The sequence below is a fragment of the Capra hircus genome, chromosome 2 (genome assembly GCF_001704415.2).
Source record: "Capra hircus breed San Clemente chromosome 2, ASM170441v1, whole genome shotgun sequence".
NCBI classification, from domain to species: Eukaryota; Metazoa; Chordata; class Mammalia; order Artiodactyla; family Bovidae; genus Capra; species Capra hircus.
Genome location: NC_030809.1, coordinates 101,491,077 through 101,510,404, shown reverse-complemented (window position 1 = coordinate 101,510,404; position 19,328 = coordinate 101,491,077). Strand labels below are relative to the sequence as shown.

At 37.2% G+C, this 19,328-nt stretch overlaps 1 protein-coding gene across 8 annotated transcripts in view; it reads right to left on the bottom strand.

The window, feature by feature from the left end:
* SLC4A10 (solute carrier family 4 member 10) overlaps positions 1 to 19,328 on the bottom strand; it is a 352,866-nt gene that overhangs the window by 186,945 nt on the left and 146,593 nt on the right. For all 8 annotated transcript variants that reach the window (XM_005676049.3, XM_005676051.2, XM_018063730.1 and 5 more), the window contains exon 3: positions 389 to 535. In XM_005676049.3, coding sequence (XP_005676106.1) covers positions 389 to 535 — 147 coding nt within the window. The remainder of the gene's footprint in view (positions 1 to 388; positions 536 to 19,328) is intronic.

Genomic DNA, 19,328 nt, shown 5'->3' with positions numbered 1-19,328 from the left:
AAATTTCACATCTTAAGAGTGAAATTTGGAGAGCATCAGCAGTAGTTTAAATGGGAACTTGACAAAGACATTTCTGTCTGGATTTTCAAACTACTTAGAGCAAGCACTATTATTTGTATAAATTATCAAGAATTAATACAATAAATTCTACTACTTAAGTGTATTTCCTCAATCACAAATCTAAGCTAATTCTCACCTTTACAAAACAGATGCACAAGAGAAAAAGATTAAACATTCTCTCTCCCACTTTTCCCCAATCTGCCCAACATCTTTTATAAAGGTATAAACAATTTTATGAGTATGAAGCATTACTGCTAATTATGGATTGTCTAAACAAGTATAATATTACAATGATAAATTTAATTAAAACAAAGAGGAAGATTCTTACCAAAGGAAGGTGACTCCCTTCCATCCTCTAGTCCTGAATCTCTCTCTCTGTCTCTCTTTCTGTGTTTATGACCACGATGCCTGTGACGTCGATGGCTTTTTCTTCCTCCCAGGGGCACATGAACTCCAATAAATAGTGTCCGATGACCTTTATCAGAAGTAAATATACAAATTAAACTTTGAATTATTCCAAGGCACAGAAGATGATTATTTACTTGTTATTGGAAACCCAATACAATTCAATCCATCAAATGGTTCTTGAGTATTTATGATGTGATAAGCTTGCAGCTTAGCAGTGTACTTTGGTGCATAGGTCTATCAAACATCTACAATACTAAGTATTTGGTTATACAGTATTTTATAACCACCATTATTTTATTAACTATCACAATAATCCCCTGTGTCTATTCCCCATAATTTATAATTATATTTTTTTCATTAAAAATTTTTTGTTCTATTTTCTCCCTGCACTTAACTAACCAGTTATTTTACCAGTTCACTTCCCTTCACAGTTAAGTGTGTGAAACGATCATTATCTCTAATTAAAACAGATTTCACCAAGATCCTAGTAATGTCAAATCCTGTGGAATTTTTAGGCTCTACTGTTTCCATCTGTGGCACTTGATACTATTGACCATTCTCTTCTCTATGATTTAACTTTATCTAGGTCATCCTACTCCTTTATTTTTCTTTTTTCGCTCAAATTAGTTTCCTTTTCTGGCTCTCTTTCTATTTATTCATTCAAGATTGGGATCCCCAGGATTTGACACCAATTCTCTCTTACACTGTAGACTTACATAACCATCTATTAGATATCCTTCCATAAGCATGTTAAATTCCATGGAACTCATCCTTTACTTTGTCCCCCAAGTATCATCTATCCAACATCTAAATCAGTAAATGCAAGATCTGTCTAGTCATCTCAAAGCACATCCAGTTTGTAACCAGGTCCTCTATACATCTCATTAATTCATTCTCTCCTCAATATCACTGGTGTCACTGTCTTAATTTGGACCCTCATCTCTCACCAGGACTATTAGAGCATTCTCCCTAGCATGTTCTTCTCTAATTCCAATCTTGTCCCATTCTGAATACTGATGCCATTTTTTCCCAAAATGCAAATCTGACTACATTACTCCCCTGTTTTAGACTCATTGATTTCTTTCTGTTGCCTAAAGGATAAAGCTTTTAGTATCTATAAAGCCAAACAATAGCGGACATCTGCCTATTTCTCTAGGCTTCCACTCTGCCACACACAGGATAAGGCAGCATGTATCCTTTCATTCCTAAATTGCCAGGTGTTCTCAAGTCTCTCTTTCACTTAATGTTGGTACTGTTCTCCAAAGTGTATGAAATATCTTTGTCTTTCCTGATGAATACCTAACTCATCTCCCAAGTCTTAGTTCAAGGATTATGCCACGTATGAGACTTCTCATACTCCCTCAGTCTTAATATACATGACCATTTTTCCCCTTAGCATCCTCTGGTGCTTAATCACATACGTCAAAGCACTTGATTGTAGTTATTTACTTATAAGTAGTTTTCTTATGAATCTTCTCTGGGGAAGGTCCATGTGTCAGTTATTTTGTATCTTCGTCACCTGACACAGTGCCTAGCATATAACAGATGCCTGGCAAATGTTTACTGAAATGAACAAGTTATTGAATGGTATTGAGATGGGTATCAGGGATGCAAATATACATAAGACATTATTTAATTCTTACAAATCAGCTGGCTTCAGCCTTCTCCAGTTTATATAAAAACTAACATTCACAAATGTGGTATATTGCTCTGAATGTATATATTAGAAACAATTTGAAGATGTGAACCCACCCCCTCAAAAAGACATGATTTAATCTACATACTGAAAAAATTGAAAATTACCAACATCATTATTTTAACAGAACTGGAACAATCTAAAATATATACAAAAAAACTTTTAATAAAAATAACCAGCATTATTTACAATTGCCAAGATATGAAAGCAACCTGTATCCATCAGCAGATGAATGGATAAAGTTGTGATATATATCTGTGTGTGTGTGTTCAGTCACTTCAGTCATATCCAATTCTTTCCAACCCTATGGACTGTAGCCTGCTAGGCTCCTCTGTCCATGGGATTCTCCAAGCAAGAACACTGGAGTGGGTTTCCATGCCCTCTTCCAGGGGATCTTCCCGACTAAGGGATCAAAGACTCCTCTCATGCATCTCCTATATTACAGGTTAATTTCTTATCACTGAGCCATCAGGGAAGCCCTGTATGTGTGTATATGTATACACACACAATGAAATACTACTTAGCCATTTAAAAAAAATGAAATTTTGCCATTTGCAACAACATGGATGGATCTGGAAGGCGTTGTGCTAAGTGAAATAAGTCAGACAGAGAAAGACAAATACTGTAGGATATCTCTTATATGTGGAAACTAAAATACAATAAACTAGTGAATACAATGAAAAAAGAAGCGGATTCACAGATACAGAGAACAAACTAGCAGTCACCAATGGTGGGGGGAACATAGAAGAGAGGGAGTGGAAGGTACAAACTACTGGACATAAGACAGGCTAAGAGATATATCGGACAACACGGGGAATATAGCCAATATTCTGTAATAACTGTAAATGGACTGTAGCTTTAAAACATATAAAAATAAAATTTTAATGAATTATTTAAAACGAAAATAACAGAAACCTTTTGAGGAAGCTCTAGGAAGGAGAACTTACCTTACAAGATAACAGGACATACCACAAAGTTAAATATTTAAAATAAGTCACAAACATTGGTATTTAACATTAATAATTTTGAATTACTTGGCCATCACTACTTTGTAATCCTCTATGCTAGTAAGTTGAAGGCTATTAATCATGGAGAGGGTATAAAGCAACAAAGATTGAGACTTGCATAAAACTAACACTAAAGAGTTACAGAAAAAAATCAAAGACTTAAGAAACAATTTAAAAAAATGAAGAGTGAATTTCCAATTAAATTAAACATGGGAGATTAAACTTGCTTGCTTCTTACCACAGGAAAAACTTCTGGGTGCTAAAAATGTTCTGTTTCATGATACAAGTTTTTGCTTTAAAAATATTTGTTAAACTTTGTGCACTTTTCCATATGTATGCTTCAGCTCACAATTTAAAAAATTTTAAAAGAAACCAAAGAAAAAGAGTTTTAAGAAGGTGAGAGTTACCAGCTTATATGCTATAAAGGAGTCAAACAAAATTGACTAAAAATTAGCTATTACATTTGGAAATTAATGTTTATCTGTAACTTTCTTGAGAGCAGTTTCAGTGGATAGGGAAATGAATAAAAGTTGTGTAAGTTTAGACAGTGACTATTTCCTAGAGCTAAGCCTTAAAGGTTGAAAAGGTTTCTAACAATTGTTAATCAAGAAAACCATTACCAGACAGTCCATGGGGTCGCAAAGAGTTGGACACAACTGAGAAACTGAACTGAACTGAACTGATTACCAGAAAGACAAAGATAAGGAGAATCGTGGACCTGACCGGCCAGTCCAGAGGGCGTGGTTGAGGGTAATGAATATTGCCTTTGTTAGTAGAATGTGAACATCATGGGCAATTGCCAGAAGTAACATCCTAAGAAGTCGCCAAGTCAAGGCTGAAATAAACAATCTGAAACTATATCCAAATATATTCAGATAAGAAGAGGATGCCAAGACACAGAGCTGACCTAACATTTTAGTTCAGAAAAGAAAGAACACTCTGAAGGAATTTCCTGACACAGAATCCTACAGGGTTGGTTAAAAAGAAAAGACTCATTTCGTTTTTTCACTATTAGTTTAATTGATGGATTATATGGTAAACTTAGGCTTACCTTCATTAGAAACTACCAGACTATCTTCCAAAGTAGTTGTACCAGTTTTCATTCCAGTGAGCAAAGAATGAGAGATCCTGTTGCACCACATCCTCGCCAACATTTGCTGATGTCAACGTTCTGGATTTTAGCCATTCTGATAGATGTGTAATGGTATCTAATTGCTTTAACTTGCAATTCCCTAATGACATATGATGTTGAGCCTCTTTTTATATGCGTATTTACCATCTATATATCTTCTCTGCTGAAATTTCTCTTCAGATCCTTCCCTATTTTGTAACTGGATTATTTTCTTATTGTTGAATTTTAAGAGTTTTTTGTATACTTGGGGCCACAGTCCTTTATCAGTTCCCTTCTGCAAGTGGATTCTCCTGTCTGCAGCTTGTCTTTTCAATCCCGTAACAGTGTCTTTCACAGAGTAGAAGCTTTCATTGTAAAGAAGTCTAATTTATCAAGATTTTTCCATGGATTGTGCTTTTTGTTGTTGCATATAAGAAGTCACCTCCAAGCTCAAGGTCACCTAGATTTTCTCCTATGTTATCTTCTAGAAGTTGTATAATTTTATTTTACATTTAGGTAAATGATCCATTTGGGGTTAATTTTTGTGAAAGGTGTAAAGTCTGTGTCTAGATCCTAATCTAAGTGCTAATTTACTCACTAGCCATTTGACACTATGAGTTGAAAACTAATGCCCATGCAAAAGCGTGCACACAAATTGTTATAGCAGCTTTTTTTATAATCATCAAAAACCGGGAAACAACCAAGATGTCCTTTACTGCTGCTGCTGCTGCTGCTAAGCTGCTTCAGTCATGTCCAACTCTGTGCGACCCCATAGACGGCAGCCCCCCAGGCTCCCCCGTTCCTGGGATTCTACAGGCAAGAACACTGGAGTGGGGTGCCATTTCCTTCTCCAGTGCATGAAAGAGAAAAGTGAAAGTGAAGTCTCTCAGTTGTGTCCGACTCCTAGTGACCCCATGGACTGCAGCCTACCAGGCTCTTCTGTCCATGGGATCTTCCAGGCAATAGTACTAGAGTCGGGTGCCATTGCCTTCTCCGTCCTTTACTAGGTGAGTGAATAAACAAACTGTGGTACACCCATGCAATGGAGTATCAGCAACAACAAAGACACAGAGGAAACTTAAATTCATATTGCTGAGTGAAAGAAGTCAGTGAAAAAGCAACATACTCTAAGATGTTAACCTGTATATGACATTCTGGAAATGGTAAAACCATAGAGACAGTTAAAAATGTCAGAGATTCCAGGGGTTCAGGGAGCGGGATTAGGGATGAAGAGGTAGAGTATCAGGCATTTTTACAGAAGTGATACTATCTTGGATGATACTGTAATGATGTATATGTAATATTGTATACTTCCCAAAACCCACAGAAATATACAAAACAAAGAGTAAATCCAAATGTCAACTATGAGATTTAGTTAATAATAATCTATTGATATTGGTTTATCATTTGTAACAAATGTACTGCACTAATGCAAAATGTTAATAATAGGAAAACTGTGTGCAGGGGAGAGAAAGAGCAGATGGGAACTCTGTATTTTCTGTATAATCTCCCCAGACCTAAAACTGCTCTGAAAAGTGAAGTCTTTTAATTTAAAAAAAAAATTGTGTTCTCACGGTCATATATTTTAGGAAAATTTGTAAATATAAAATACCTTCACAATGCGGTGGGGTGAGGGGGAGGCATTGTGTATCTGGAAACATTTTGGGGAAACTAAGAGGAAATAGGGGCTTCCCTGGTGGCTCAGTGGTAAAGAATCCATATGCCAATGCAGAAGACACGGGTCCAATCCCTAGTAGGGAAGATGTCCAGGAGAAGGATATGGCAATCCACTCCAGTATTCTTGCTTGGAAAATCCCACAAACAGAGGAGCCTGGCAGGCTACCGTCCATGGGACTACAAAAAGAGCTGGACATGACTTAGCAACTAAACAACCATAACAAGAGGAAATAGAGTTGGAGATATATTTAGGTTGGGTTTAAATGAACATATTTATGTGATTCACAATCACTTCCAGATATGAGTAAATCATTAGTTAGCTATCCCGACTATCCTAAAGTAGGAATAGTTTCCAGTGGCTTAGTACTCATTGTACTACATTGTGACACGAATGTTCGGGGCTGAAATGGTGTCATAATATGCAGAGGTATCATAATCTGCCTAGTATTGGAAGCATGTGGTCAACAGAAAAGAAGCATGGTTTCAACAGCATAGAGTCAGAGTTAGTCTTTGGAAAATTCTTCCAAATATTTCAGGTTATATATGCAAGAAGCTTCATAGAAGTTTTAAACTTTAAGACAACCCTGAAAATTTTCGTAAAATTGTAAATAAGTTGTAAAGATGAAAGAAATCTTTCTAGACTATCACTAGTAAAAATTAAATTTTAATTAATCATGATAAAGACTGATTTAACTTTCCATATTCTCTACAGAAAATAATGTTTTAAAATATTTGACATTCAAGTTCAAGAATATTGGAAGAAAAGTATTACAGATATACGTTGTTGCCATTGTTCAGTCACTAAGCCATGTCTGACTCTTTGCAACTCCATGAACTATAACACACCAGGCTTTCCTATCACTCTATCTCAGAGTTTGCTCAAACTCATGTCCATTGAGCAGAGGTATGTCAGGCAGTTATTAAAAATATTATGCCATTTCTCCAAATGTTATGATTTTGCATTGCTTATCAGTTTCCAAATAAGTGTTTTGATTTTTCTCATTATAAATATTCACCTTTGTATGTAATTTGAATTCAAATTTTGAATTCTTTCTCTTAGAGAATCCTCAAAATTGCTTAAGCTTCAGGACACACAAAGCCTCAATCTGCCGCTAATACAACCTTATGTGAGCAGCTCCCAATTTTCTATCTCCAGCTCAAACTTCTTTCCCAAACTCCAAACTAGCATATCCAACTGCTTACCTGATACCTCCACTGCATGTCTAAAAGACATCTCAAGATCAACATGTTCATGACTAAACTCCTAATCTATCCCAACCCAACTCCCCAAACAAACTGTTCCCCCAGAATCTTGTCTATCTCAGTCAATGAGAAAACATTTGTCAAGTTGCTCAGGACAAAAACCTTGGAATCATTTTTTACCTCTCTTCTTAAGCTTACAACCAAATCCACTGGAAAATCTGTTGGGACAACTTTCAAAATATATCCAAAATTTGTCTGCTTATTATTTCATTTCACTGCTCTGGTCAGGCCACATGACACCCAACCAGAATTACTGCATTAGCCTCCAGACAGGTCTTCTTGAGTCTACCTTTAACCCCTACAATCTCTTCTAAATGCAGCAGCTAATGTAGCCCTCTTAAAAGGCAGGTTAGATTATGTCATTCCTCAGCTAAATCTTCTGCTAACCTGTTTCACTCAGAGAAAAGGCCAAGGTTTCTCTAACGCTCTATGAGACCCTCTGAGATCCGCACATCCCCTGAGATTTCCCCATTCCTGCCAGCTCTTCCATCGCCTCCTCTGCTGATTCCCTCATCACTCCACTCCAGCCACACTGGCTTCCTTGGCATTCTCACTACCACCCAGGAACTTTCTATACTAAGTTATTTACATAAGCATAATAAATGTTTAGTGTTGAATTTCTAGTTTCTTCTGAAAGTTTTTAAATTTCAGAAGAGCAGGGATCTCTAATTTGTTCACTGATGTATCCCAAGTATCTAGAATGGTGCTCAATAGTTTCTAATGCTTAAAAATTTTTTATTGCACATATAAATCTTTTCATTTTTAGTAAAATGCATAGATAACAGACAAAATGATGCATTATGCTACTAAACACACTAAAAAAGAATAGAAACAAAGTTAATGGCCACATATTTCAGTGCAGATATACTGAAATTGCCATAATTCATGGCTATGAAATAGAGAAAATATTATCTGTATGGTTAGAGACTTATATACCAAATAAAGTGAAACCTAGGTTAAAGGGTAAATTTTGAAAGTTAAAGATTGGCTAAAAAATAGAGACCTTCAAAGAGATATAGACACTTATCTCCCAGGTTTATATGTTTACATTTCAAAAGATAATAAAAGTCCAAGAGCTACTGGTTTGTATTCCAAAGGGTTTAAACTGGGGATCTTACCCTTATCTTCCCTGAGATTTTTTTACATAAGGTAGAAAAGATGTATCTGCCTCTCAAGGTGGAAAAAGACTGTTGTATAGTAGTTCCTATATAAATTTCCAGACTCATAATTTTGGGGCTCCCCTTCTATGCATATTACCATCTGGTTCTCATCTCATTATGCTGAAGGGGAAGAATGGGGTGTGAAGAACAAATGTGGTTACTGCTGATAAATAATAATAGTCCTCCTTTGATACAGAAATGTTGTGCTTGATTTTAGGATGAATTAAATATTATATGCACTAAAAATTTACCAATAGATTTAGGAGATTTTCTACAAAGATTATGTGAGATAATATAACTGGTATACTGAACATGTTGTATCACACGGTAGACACGGGTTAGTTCCCTTCTCGCTTCATGCTACTCACTCTCAATGGCTTAAAGAAAGAGGAAGACAAATTTTCTGTCTTATTTCATTGTCTTCCAGCTTTTCGATATATTGCCAACTTTTCTAATCCTAACTATATAAAGCCTGGCCTAAGAAATTAGAGAAACACCTTACACTCTGTAGAAAAACATATACAAGCAACATTTCAAGGTTAATGTTATCATAAAAATTTCCTACAATATTATATTCAAAATTTAATAGATACCACTTAAGAAGATAAAGAATTCAAGAAACTTAGTGATAAATGACATGGTTCTGAAATGACTTATTAAACATAACTAGAATTATTTTTCAAGATTAGATACAGAACAATTTTTATTTTATGATAAAGTCCAGAATTTTATTTTAAAAAGGAATTGTTTCCAATGAGCATTTCTTAAATTCATCAAAATGGTCAATAAGAATTAATTTTACATAATGTTAAAAAACCCAATTTAATAAAAATTTAGATATGAATATATTTTAAAGAAGTGAGAACGCAACACTGCTATTAAAAGAAATAAGCACTGAACACAAGAATTTATTTGAAATTTACTTGTATGTCAGTTGAGGGAAAATAGTTTCCCCATTAGAAAAACAAAGGGTTCATTAAAGGTAATACTGCTTTCTGAACACAAATCTTGTTAACGAATCCTGGATTTCTGACCCTTATATTGTGTGGAATATTGAGCAGGTCCAGAATTATTGTAAATATTTTCATTATGTAAGAAATACCAGTACTGAAACAACACTTTATGTGTCCGTGGTCATAGTATACTGAGTGTTTACAAAATGCTTTCAGAAAAGAGATGCATTTGGGGATGGAAAGGAATCCTACTATGATTCATAATAATACTAATTAACTACTCTGCTTTATTTAGCTGGCAGGAAAGGGGTCAAGCTATCTACTCTTGAAGAGAACTGTGTGTTTTTTCTGTGAAATGAATATAACACAGCTGGTGCATAATTACTGAGTTGCTACAGCCATTTATTTAGACATGTCAATCATGGAGAAAGGTCAAGTACATTAAGCTGAATAAGCATGTGATCTTTAATTCCATGGATACTCTAAAAGAATCAGAAAACACAACAAGGCATCATTTATCATAGCACATCAAAGAGCTGTAAGTCCAACAGAAATTCTCTTCTGAGATTAGAGCTATAGAGAGCAAGAAAAGAAACCAAGAGGGTGTTAAGTGAGTGTGTATATGTGTACATTGCAAAGAGATACTATTAGGCTACTTACCACTACTGCACTGTTGTTTCTTGTGCTATTTTGCTGAAAGAATTAATAAGCCACACCAATGTTAGTCACAGTCACCTGAGGCTAAGACCATATATGTAACGATTACAAGACCAAAGACCACGTGACTGTTACTATGTATACAGAAAATAAAAATCTTGAATGTGCTAAAGTTGTTCATCAAAGAAATCACAGTTTGAGGTTTACTAGTTTAGAAGATACTGTGGGATATTTTAAAATATACTATCTCTTATACGTTTATAACACTATCTTGAGCAAAACATAACAACTACATTACTTTGTACCTTGAGATATCAATGTTAGCTTTTATCTTGGAGGATAATAAGCCTCACTATTAGTATTCATAACATGTATTTTCTAAGGAAAAAAAAAAGAGAATTTCCCATTTTGATAGATTGTAAGAGAGCTTGATGTTGGATGTTTAGGGTGCTCAAAGGGAATCTAGTCAAAATCAGTCAAGAAACAGGAATAATAAGAAATGCTTATAGGATATGATCCCTGCACTTAAAGAAAAAGACAGTCATCCAATTGCTCAAAAATCAAATGCCAGAAAAGAAAATAGCAAGCAATCAAACAAATAAAAAGTAGAAAAAAAATCTGTATTAAAGCTAATATTCTTGTGTTGTATCACGCATTAAATGCTGTAGGAGTTCATAACAAAGTGAAATCAAAGGTAACCTGAGCAATCAAGGAAAGTTTCATGGAGAAGGACTTGAGTATTAAACTAGAGAATGGGAAATGGAGGAGTGGGAAATCCAGAGAAACAAGATAAATCACACAAAAATAGAAGAACACTTTTGGGGAATAATGTGAGGTGCATGTTACAGCAGGAGAAAAGTAAGGTGAGATAAAGCATGCATTTTTGTAATTACAAAAGCTTGCAATTTCACTATTATTTTCAAATATTCATGTTTTGCTATTTTATTTTACAAGGAAAAGAGATCAACATGTGTTCTGGGATACTTTAAAAAATGAATGCAAAAGACAAGATTGTGCTCCTGATCTCCTAACCTCATTTTGACTAAATATTAGCCTTGACACTTTGCTTCAGGGAAATTGGTAGGATATGAGCTGTCACAGTAATCCAAGTCTATGCCCCAACCAGCAATGCTGAAGAAGCTGAACGGTTCTATGAAGACCTACAAGACTTTTTAAAATGAACACCCAAAAAAGACGTCCTTTTCATTATAGGAGACCGGAATGCAAAAGTAGGAAGACAAGAAACACCTGGAGTAACAGGCAAATTTGGCCTTGGCACACGGAATGAAGTGAGCAAAGGCTAATAGAGTTTTGCCAAGAGAACTCACTGTTCATAGCAAACACCCTCTTCCAACAAGACAAGAGAAGACTCTACACATGGACATCACCAGATGGTCAACACTGAAATCAGATTGATTATATTCTTTGTAGCTAAAGATGGAGAAACTCTATAGAGTCAGCAAAAACAAGACAGGCTGACTACGGCTCAGATCATGAACTCCTTATTGCCAAATTCAAACTTAAATTGAAGAAAGTGGGGAAAACCACTAGACCATTCAGGTATGATCTAAATAAAACCCCTTATGATTATACAGTGGAAGTGAGAAATAGATTTAAGGGACTAGATCTGATAGAGTGCCTGATGAACTATGGACGGAGGTTCATGACATTGCACAGGAGATAGGGATCAAGACCATCCCCATGGAAAAGAAATGCAAAAAAGCAAAATGGCTGTCTGAGGAGGCCTTACAAATAGCTGTGAAAAGAAGAGAAGCGAAAAGCAAAGGAAAGAAGGAAAGATATAAGCATCTGAATGCAGAGTTCCAAAGAATAGGAAGGAGAGTTAGGAAAGCCTTCCTCAGCGATCAATGCAAAGAAATAGAGGAAAACAACAGAATGGGAAAGACTAGGCATCTCTTCAAGAAAATTAGAGATACCAAGGGAACACTTCATGCAAAGATGGGCTCGATAAAGGACAGAAATGGTATGGACCTGACAGAAGCAGAAGACATAAGAAGAGATGGCAAGAATACACAGAAGAACTGTACAAAAAAGATCTTCATGACCCAGATAATCACGATGGTGTGATCACTCACCTAGAGCCAGCCATCCTGGAATGTGAAGTCAAGTGGGCCTTAGAAAGCATCACTAGGAACAAAGCTAGTGGAGGTGATGGAATTCCAGTTGAGCTATTTCAAATCCTGAAAGGTGATGCTGTGAAAGTGCTGCACTCAATATGCCAGCAAATTTGGAAAACTCAGCAGTGGCCACAGGACTGGAAAAGGTCCGTTTTCATTCCAGTCCCCAAGAAAGGCAATGCCAAAGAATGCTCGGACTACCGCACAATTGCACTCATCTCACACGCTAGGAAAGTAATCCTCAAAATTCTCCAAGGCAGGCTTCAGCAATATGTGAACCGTGAACTTCCAGATGTTCAAGCTGGTTTTAGAAAAGGCAGAGGAACCAGAGATCAAATTGCCAACATCCTCTGGATCATGGAAAGAGAGAGAGAGTTCCAGAAAAACATCTATTTCTGCTTTATTGACAACGCCAAAGCCTTTGACTGTGTGGATCACAATAAACTGTGGAAAATTCTGAAAGAGATGGGAATACCAGACCACCCGACCTGCCTCTTGAGAAACCTGTATGCAGGTCAGGAAGCAACAGTTAGAACTGGACATGGAACAACAGACTGGTTCCAAATAGGAAAAGGAGTATGTCAAGGCTGTATATTGTCACCCTGCTTATTTTACTTACATGCAGAGTACATCATGGGAAATGCTGGGCTGGAAGAAGCACAAGCTGGAATCAAGATTGCCAGGAGAAATATCAATAACCTCAGATATGCAGATGACACCACCTATGGCAGAACGTGAAGACCTAAAAAGCCTCTTGATGAAAGTGAAAGAGGAGAGTGAAAAAGTTGGCTTAAAGCTCACCATTCAGAAAACGAAGATCATGGCATCCAGTCCCATCACTTCATGGAATATAGATGGGGAAACAGTGGAAACAGTGTCAGAATTTATTTTTCTGGGCTTTAAAATCACTGCAGATGGTGATTGCAGCCAGGAAATTAAAAGACGCTTACTCCTTGGAAGAAAAGTTATGACCAAACTAGAGAGCATATTGAAAAGCAGAGATATTACTTTGCCAACAAAGGTCTGTTTAGTCAAGGCTATGGTTTTTCCAGTAGTCATGTATGGATGTGAGAGTTGGACTGTGAAGAAAGCTGAGTGCCAAAGAATTGATGCTTTTGAACTGTGGTGTTGGAGAAGACTCTTGAGAGTCCCTTGGACTGCAAGGAGATCCAACCAGTCCATTCTGAAGATCAGCCCTGGGATTTCTTTGGAAGGAATGATGCTAAAGCTGAAACTCCAGTACTTTGGCCACCTCATGCGAAGAGTTGACTCATTGGAAAAGACTCTGATGCTGGGAGGGATTGTGGGCAGGAGGAGAAGGGGACGACAGATGATGAAATGGCTGGATGGTATCACCGACTCAATGGACATGAGTTTGGGTGAACTCCGGGAATTGGTGATGGACAGGGAGGCCTGGCGTGCTGCAATTCATGGGGTCACAAAGAGTCAGACACGAGTGAGCGACTGAGCTGAACTGAACTGAGCAAAAAAGTAAAACTGTAAAATTTTCCAGATTTAGACTTGTCTTGTATTAATCTGAAAGACATGTACATATGTAGAAAGTGGCTCATTCTGAGAATTGTGGTAATTAAAGACAGAAGGGTTGCCTGGAAAAACTGAAGACTTTTTGAAGAAAAAAAGATTTCCATGAAGACAGTTGATGGAACTCAAACTGTGAAACTGAAGGAAAGAAAAAATTAAAACATCTGAAAGCAAAGAGGAAAACACTTTTAACATTTCTACACAGAAGTTTACAAATGGAAATAGTGTTGCAGATTTTTTTTTTAATGGCCACAGTATTTTAGGAGATTCTCCCATCAAATAGTAGAATCTGTTCTTCTAATCCTTGAATCCTGGCTTGGCCATGTACCTTATTTTGACTTTTGGGACACTGGCATATGTGATACAAAAAAGACTTAGAGAAAGCTTTTGCTTTTTTCCCTACTTCTTTCCACAAGAAAGCTTGTGGGTTTTTTCCTCTTATGCCACCATGTAACCATATGTATCAAATATGTCTAATTTTATCACATGCCATCCCCAGTATACACTCTATGCATGCATGCCTGTGTGGGTGCTGTCACTTCAGTTGTGTCTGACTCTTGGAGATCCCATGGACTGTAGCCCACCAGGCTCCTCTGTCCATGGGATTTTCCTGGCAAGAATACTGGAGTTGGTTTCCATGCCCTCCTCTAGGGGATCTTTCCAACCCAGGGACCTAACTCGCATCACCTGCCTCCCCTGCATTGCAGGTGTACTCTTTACCACTGAGCCACTGGGGAAGCCCATATATTCTATGAGCACCTTATATTTCCTTATAACATTTTTCAAAAATTCAGTTAAATAACTAATTGTATAATCAGGTACATAATGCCTATGATAGGCTCTAGAGGCAGTAATAAGGTCTGTACAATCGTTCTCATTCCTAGTACCTGGCATATTAAAAGCTCAGTAAGTGCTGAATAAATAGATGACAACAAATTCAAACTCATTTTTAAAGAATTTTATGCTGAAGTAGGCTAGAAACTTTAAAAACTAGCTCAGAGGAGAGAGAACTTTGAGGAAGATAGGATGTGTATTGCTAAGTGAAACATAGATAGCATGTCTTGTGAAGGGAGGCACAAGCACAGAGAGGGTCCAGAGACATATGTAACTTGTTTTTATCAGGAAGTAAACAGAATTTTTATTTCTTTATATATCCATTGCTTAATGAACACTTTATTCATTAAATGCTTTATTCATTGCTCATGAATAAATATATACCTATACTACATATCAGAGAAGGCAATGGCACCCCACTACAGTACTCTTGCCTGGAAAATCCCATGGGCAGAGGCTGCACTCCACGGGGTAGTGAAGAGTCGGACACGACTGAGCGACTTCACTTTCACTTTTCACTTTCATGCATTAGAGAAGGAAATGGCAACCTATTCCAGTGTTCTTACCTGGAGAATCCCAGGGACGGGGGAGCCTGGTAGGCTGCCGTCTCTGGGGTCGCACAGAGTCGGACACGACTGAAGTGACTTAGCAGCAGCAGCATACTACGTATAGAAACCAAACTTCTTATTTTAAAAAAAAATTTATGGGATATTTTAGATGAAGCCCATGACTTTACCACATATGACCTGACAACAATGGTGTGTTGAAACTGGGGCTTATGTCAATTTGCCAGAACTAGTTGGGAGTGTCTCTTCCTAACTCTGTATTCAGTGAAAACATTTCAATGATGTGAAAGCAGCCATGAAAAATGGAAAATGCTATAAACTGAGGCTATGGAGGCAACCGAGAGAAGAGGAGGAGGGAGGGCTATAAGAACACTGCTGCCTGGTACCTAGTGGAACATAAAGATGGAACTTCCTTTTTTAACTTGTTGACAACTGTCTATACCCAGATGTGACCTGATCTGTAGGGAACTAGGTTTAAAGAAGGTTGAGAAGTGCTTGCAAACGAGACTCTCAACCAAGGCTGAACATTCTTGCAAACGAGATGTTCAGCTAAGAATCCTGTTTGTTCCCATGGGAAAAGAACATTGCTTGCACACAAGGATGTTTCTCTGATTCCTCAAAAGGAACAGACCTTGGGACAAAACGGATTCTAAGTTGATAAGGAAGTTCCCCAAAACAAAGTCTTAGCTGCAGTAAATAAGTCAAAGTAAAGGTTATCTCGCCCTGCGCCTGCGCACTGTATAGTCTCTGAATCGTAGTGCTTGGCAGCTTGCCCTGTAGGTTGTTGTGCAAGGGATATAAAATAAAGCAGCTGTAAGAAGCAAGTGTTAAAATATAAAGATTTAAACCACTCTGCAGTGTTGGTGTTTCATTCCATCGCCGGCACTGATCAATTTACCTTAATAAGGTTGACTTCATTTTCTAGAAAGATTCACTTGTGTGGTTTTGTAATTATGTGGAGCACAAGTACCCAATTCTAAGTCAAGAGAATAAAAAAATTATTGGGGCAATACAAAACCATAGAGCTAAGATGATGGTGAAAAGTGACATTAGGGGGCATCTGTTTTCATCCTCTCATTTATATAGGATCATGAGAGCATTTTAGGAAGAAGGGAAGCTGCACCCAAATCCTTTTGCTTTGAGATGTAAAGTCATTAAATAATTTCTGAAGGCGTATGGTACCCTAAATGAAGACAAGCAGGAATGCATTAGGCTTCCCACTTCCATTCTCTGTTGAAAGGAAACTCCATGGGAGGAGAGTTTGGACCCTTTTCCAGACTCAGCTGCAGCCACCAGATTATTCTGCGTGTGTGCGGGTGTGGGTGTGGGTGTGTGGGTGTGTGTGTGTGTGCGTGTGTGTGTGTGTGCGTGTGTGTGTGTGTGCGTGTGTATGTGTATTGATGGTTTGACATCCATCATGTGAATGACACTAAACACCTTTCTGACAGAGTCACTTAGGTACTAGAGAGCCTACTCTATGCGAGGAAAACTTGAAGTATACACTCAAGTCTCAAGGCTGATTTTGGTATGCATATATGTGGAGAAGGAAGCTGTGTAGCTGACTGGATTAACCTGTACAGATAAACCAGGAAGGATCAAAAACTTTGGTGGACAGGGCCTTGCTCCAAATAATAGTGAGTAGTCACAAACTCCAGTGCAGCTTGCATCACCCAACTCCCTGGATGCCAAGAGATTTCTACTTGGTGGTAGAAGATACTGAGACTAATATGTTAAGTTTTCTAGAGTTAAACAGTTGTTGAGGGAGATATCTAGTTTATAAGGTCCATATTTTATCTCTTTTTTCACTGCTATATTACTTGTACCTAGAGTAGTATCTTTGTTGTTGCTGTTTAGTTCCCAAGTCAGGTCCAACTCCTTTGCAACTGCATGGAATGTAGCCTACCAGACTCTTCTGTCCATGGGATTTCCCAGGCAAGAATACTGGAATGGGTTGCTGTTTCCTTCTCCAGGGGATCTTCCTGACCGAGGGATCAAACCTGCGTCTCCTGTGTTGGCAGGCAGATTCTTTACCACTGAGCCAGCAGTTAATAATAGGCATTAAGTAGAATTGGAGGAAAGAATGAATTAGTGACTCTGAAGTCCCATTAATTCTCACTGAAGGTGGCAACTGGTTAGAGATATTAAGGACCGATTAAAGCGTTTAGTCTAAGTAACCCTATGGAACTTGGGAGGAGAACCCGAGGAGAAATGCCATACTTTTGGAATATCCAGACAGGATGTACCTCTGTCAATGCTAACCAAGTATGACCTAATTTTACATCTCAAAATAACAAAGCCAGATATACCCTTTCCATAAAAAATTTATATTTGATGATATTTTGGCACATCTTTTCTACTTCAAATTTCTTTCTTCCCCAAGAAAGGTAAAGGATAATTTTTCATGGTTTTCAAGAAGCATGAATCATTAATAGGACATTTTTTAAACCCTTCACTTACACAGAGGGCTTCCCTGATAGCTCAGTTGGTAAAGAATCTGCCTGCAATGCAGGTGACACCAGTTTGAATCCTGGGTCGGGAAAAGCTGCTGGAGAAGGGATAAGCTACGCACTCCAGTATTCCTGGGCTTCCCTTGTGGCTCAGCTGATAAAGAATCTGCCTGCAATGCGGGAAACTTGGGTTTGATCCCTGGATTGGGAAGATGCCCTGGAGAAAGGAAAGGCTACCCACTCCAGTATTCTGGCCTGGAGAATTCTATGGACTGTATAGTCTATGGTGTCGCAAAAAGTCGGACATGACTGAGTGACTTTCACTTTCACTCACTTATACAGAGCAAGCAGTCCTTTTCAAATTCAAAACCAATGAACTTTTCTTGTCAGTAAGAGAACTGAAAACTTCAAAGTATTCAAATATCAAGCAAAGTTAACAAGAAATTTAAATTTTAAAGCATACTCTAGAAATTAAAGATCATAGAATTTAGAGCTGCAAAATTCTTTAGAGAGCACCTGACTGATTCTCTCATTTTCATGAGAGAAATAAATAGAAATAAATGTGAAATGAACAGAAGTTGAAGAATTTAACCCAACACTGCTAAAACTAAACATTTCTAAGTAATTGTATCCAATAGGGAAATTTTTAAAACTTAAGTTTCTTTCCTCATGCAAAACTCTACTATTTCCATGTAACATAAAAAAATGATACAGTTCATCGTTCATGTAACAGTCTTTCAAATACTCAGTTATTTAGCAGTTATGTTCTAAGTATTCCCTTAGCATTTCCCTCGACTAATGTTTGTATAAGATGACCGCTACTTTGGTAATGTTCACCTTTTTCAGTGCCTACTTTAGGCATGTTCACTGTATGAAGGTCTGTATGATGCACATGGAATACTTTGGATGCATCCATACAGACTCCTATAGCTCTTATAGGTGGAAATAACATTCTAAGAAGTGAATAACATTCCCAGAAGTGAATCATACCCAGATAGAACAAAGAATAAGAAGAAAAAAATCAGGGACAGATATATAGAGAGTAACCAACATTTGAAAGATAGATGAGAATAGACAAAGCTTTGATGAAATGGATGGAACCTCTCACATTATGTCAGTGGGAGGGTAAAACATAGATCAAAACTTTTAAACTCTATAACCTTTTGAGTCAGTGATCCTTCTGAGAATTACATCAGGAAAGCCAAGTGCACAAAAAAATATATATAATAATAATTCATTGGAACTATGTTTAAAAGAGACAAATGAGAAATAAAACATCCATTGATAAGGGATTGGTTAAATAAAGCATGATAAAATCATGCAATGAAATACAAAGTACAATTAATATGGACAATATCAATATTAACATGGAATGATGCTGATTTTTTAATGAAGAGAGTAGTTTAAAAGATTATGAATTATACTATAATTCACTTACATGTAATTTAGCTATCTAAAGAGCCTCTTGATGAAAGTGAAAGAGGAGAATGAAAAAGTTGGTTTAAAGCTCAACATTCAGAAAACTAAGATCACATGGCATCTGGTCCCATCACTTCATGGAAAATAGACAGGGAAACAGTGGAAACAGTGGTAGACTTTATTTTTCTGGGCTCCAAAATCACTGAAATTAAAAGATGCTTACTTCTTGGAAGGAAAGTTACGACCAATCTAGACAGCACATTAAAAAGCAGAGACATTACTTTGTCAACAAAGGTCCGTCTAGTCAAGGCTATGGTTTTTCCAGTAGTCACGTATGGATGTGAGAATTGGACTATAAAGAAAGCTGAGCACAGAAGAATTGACGCTTTT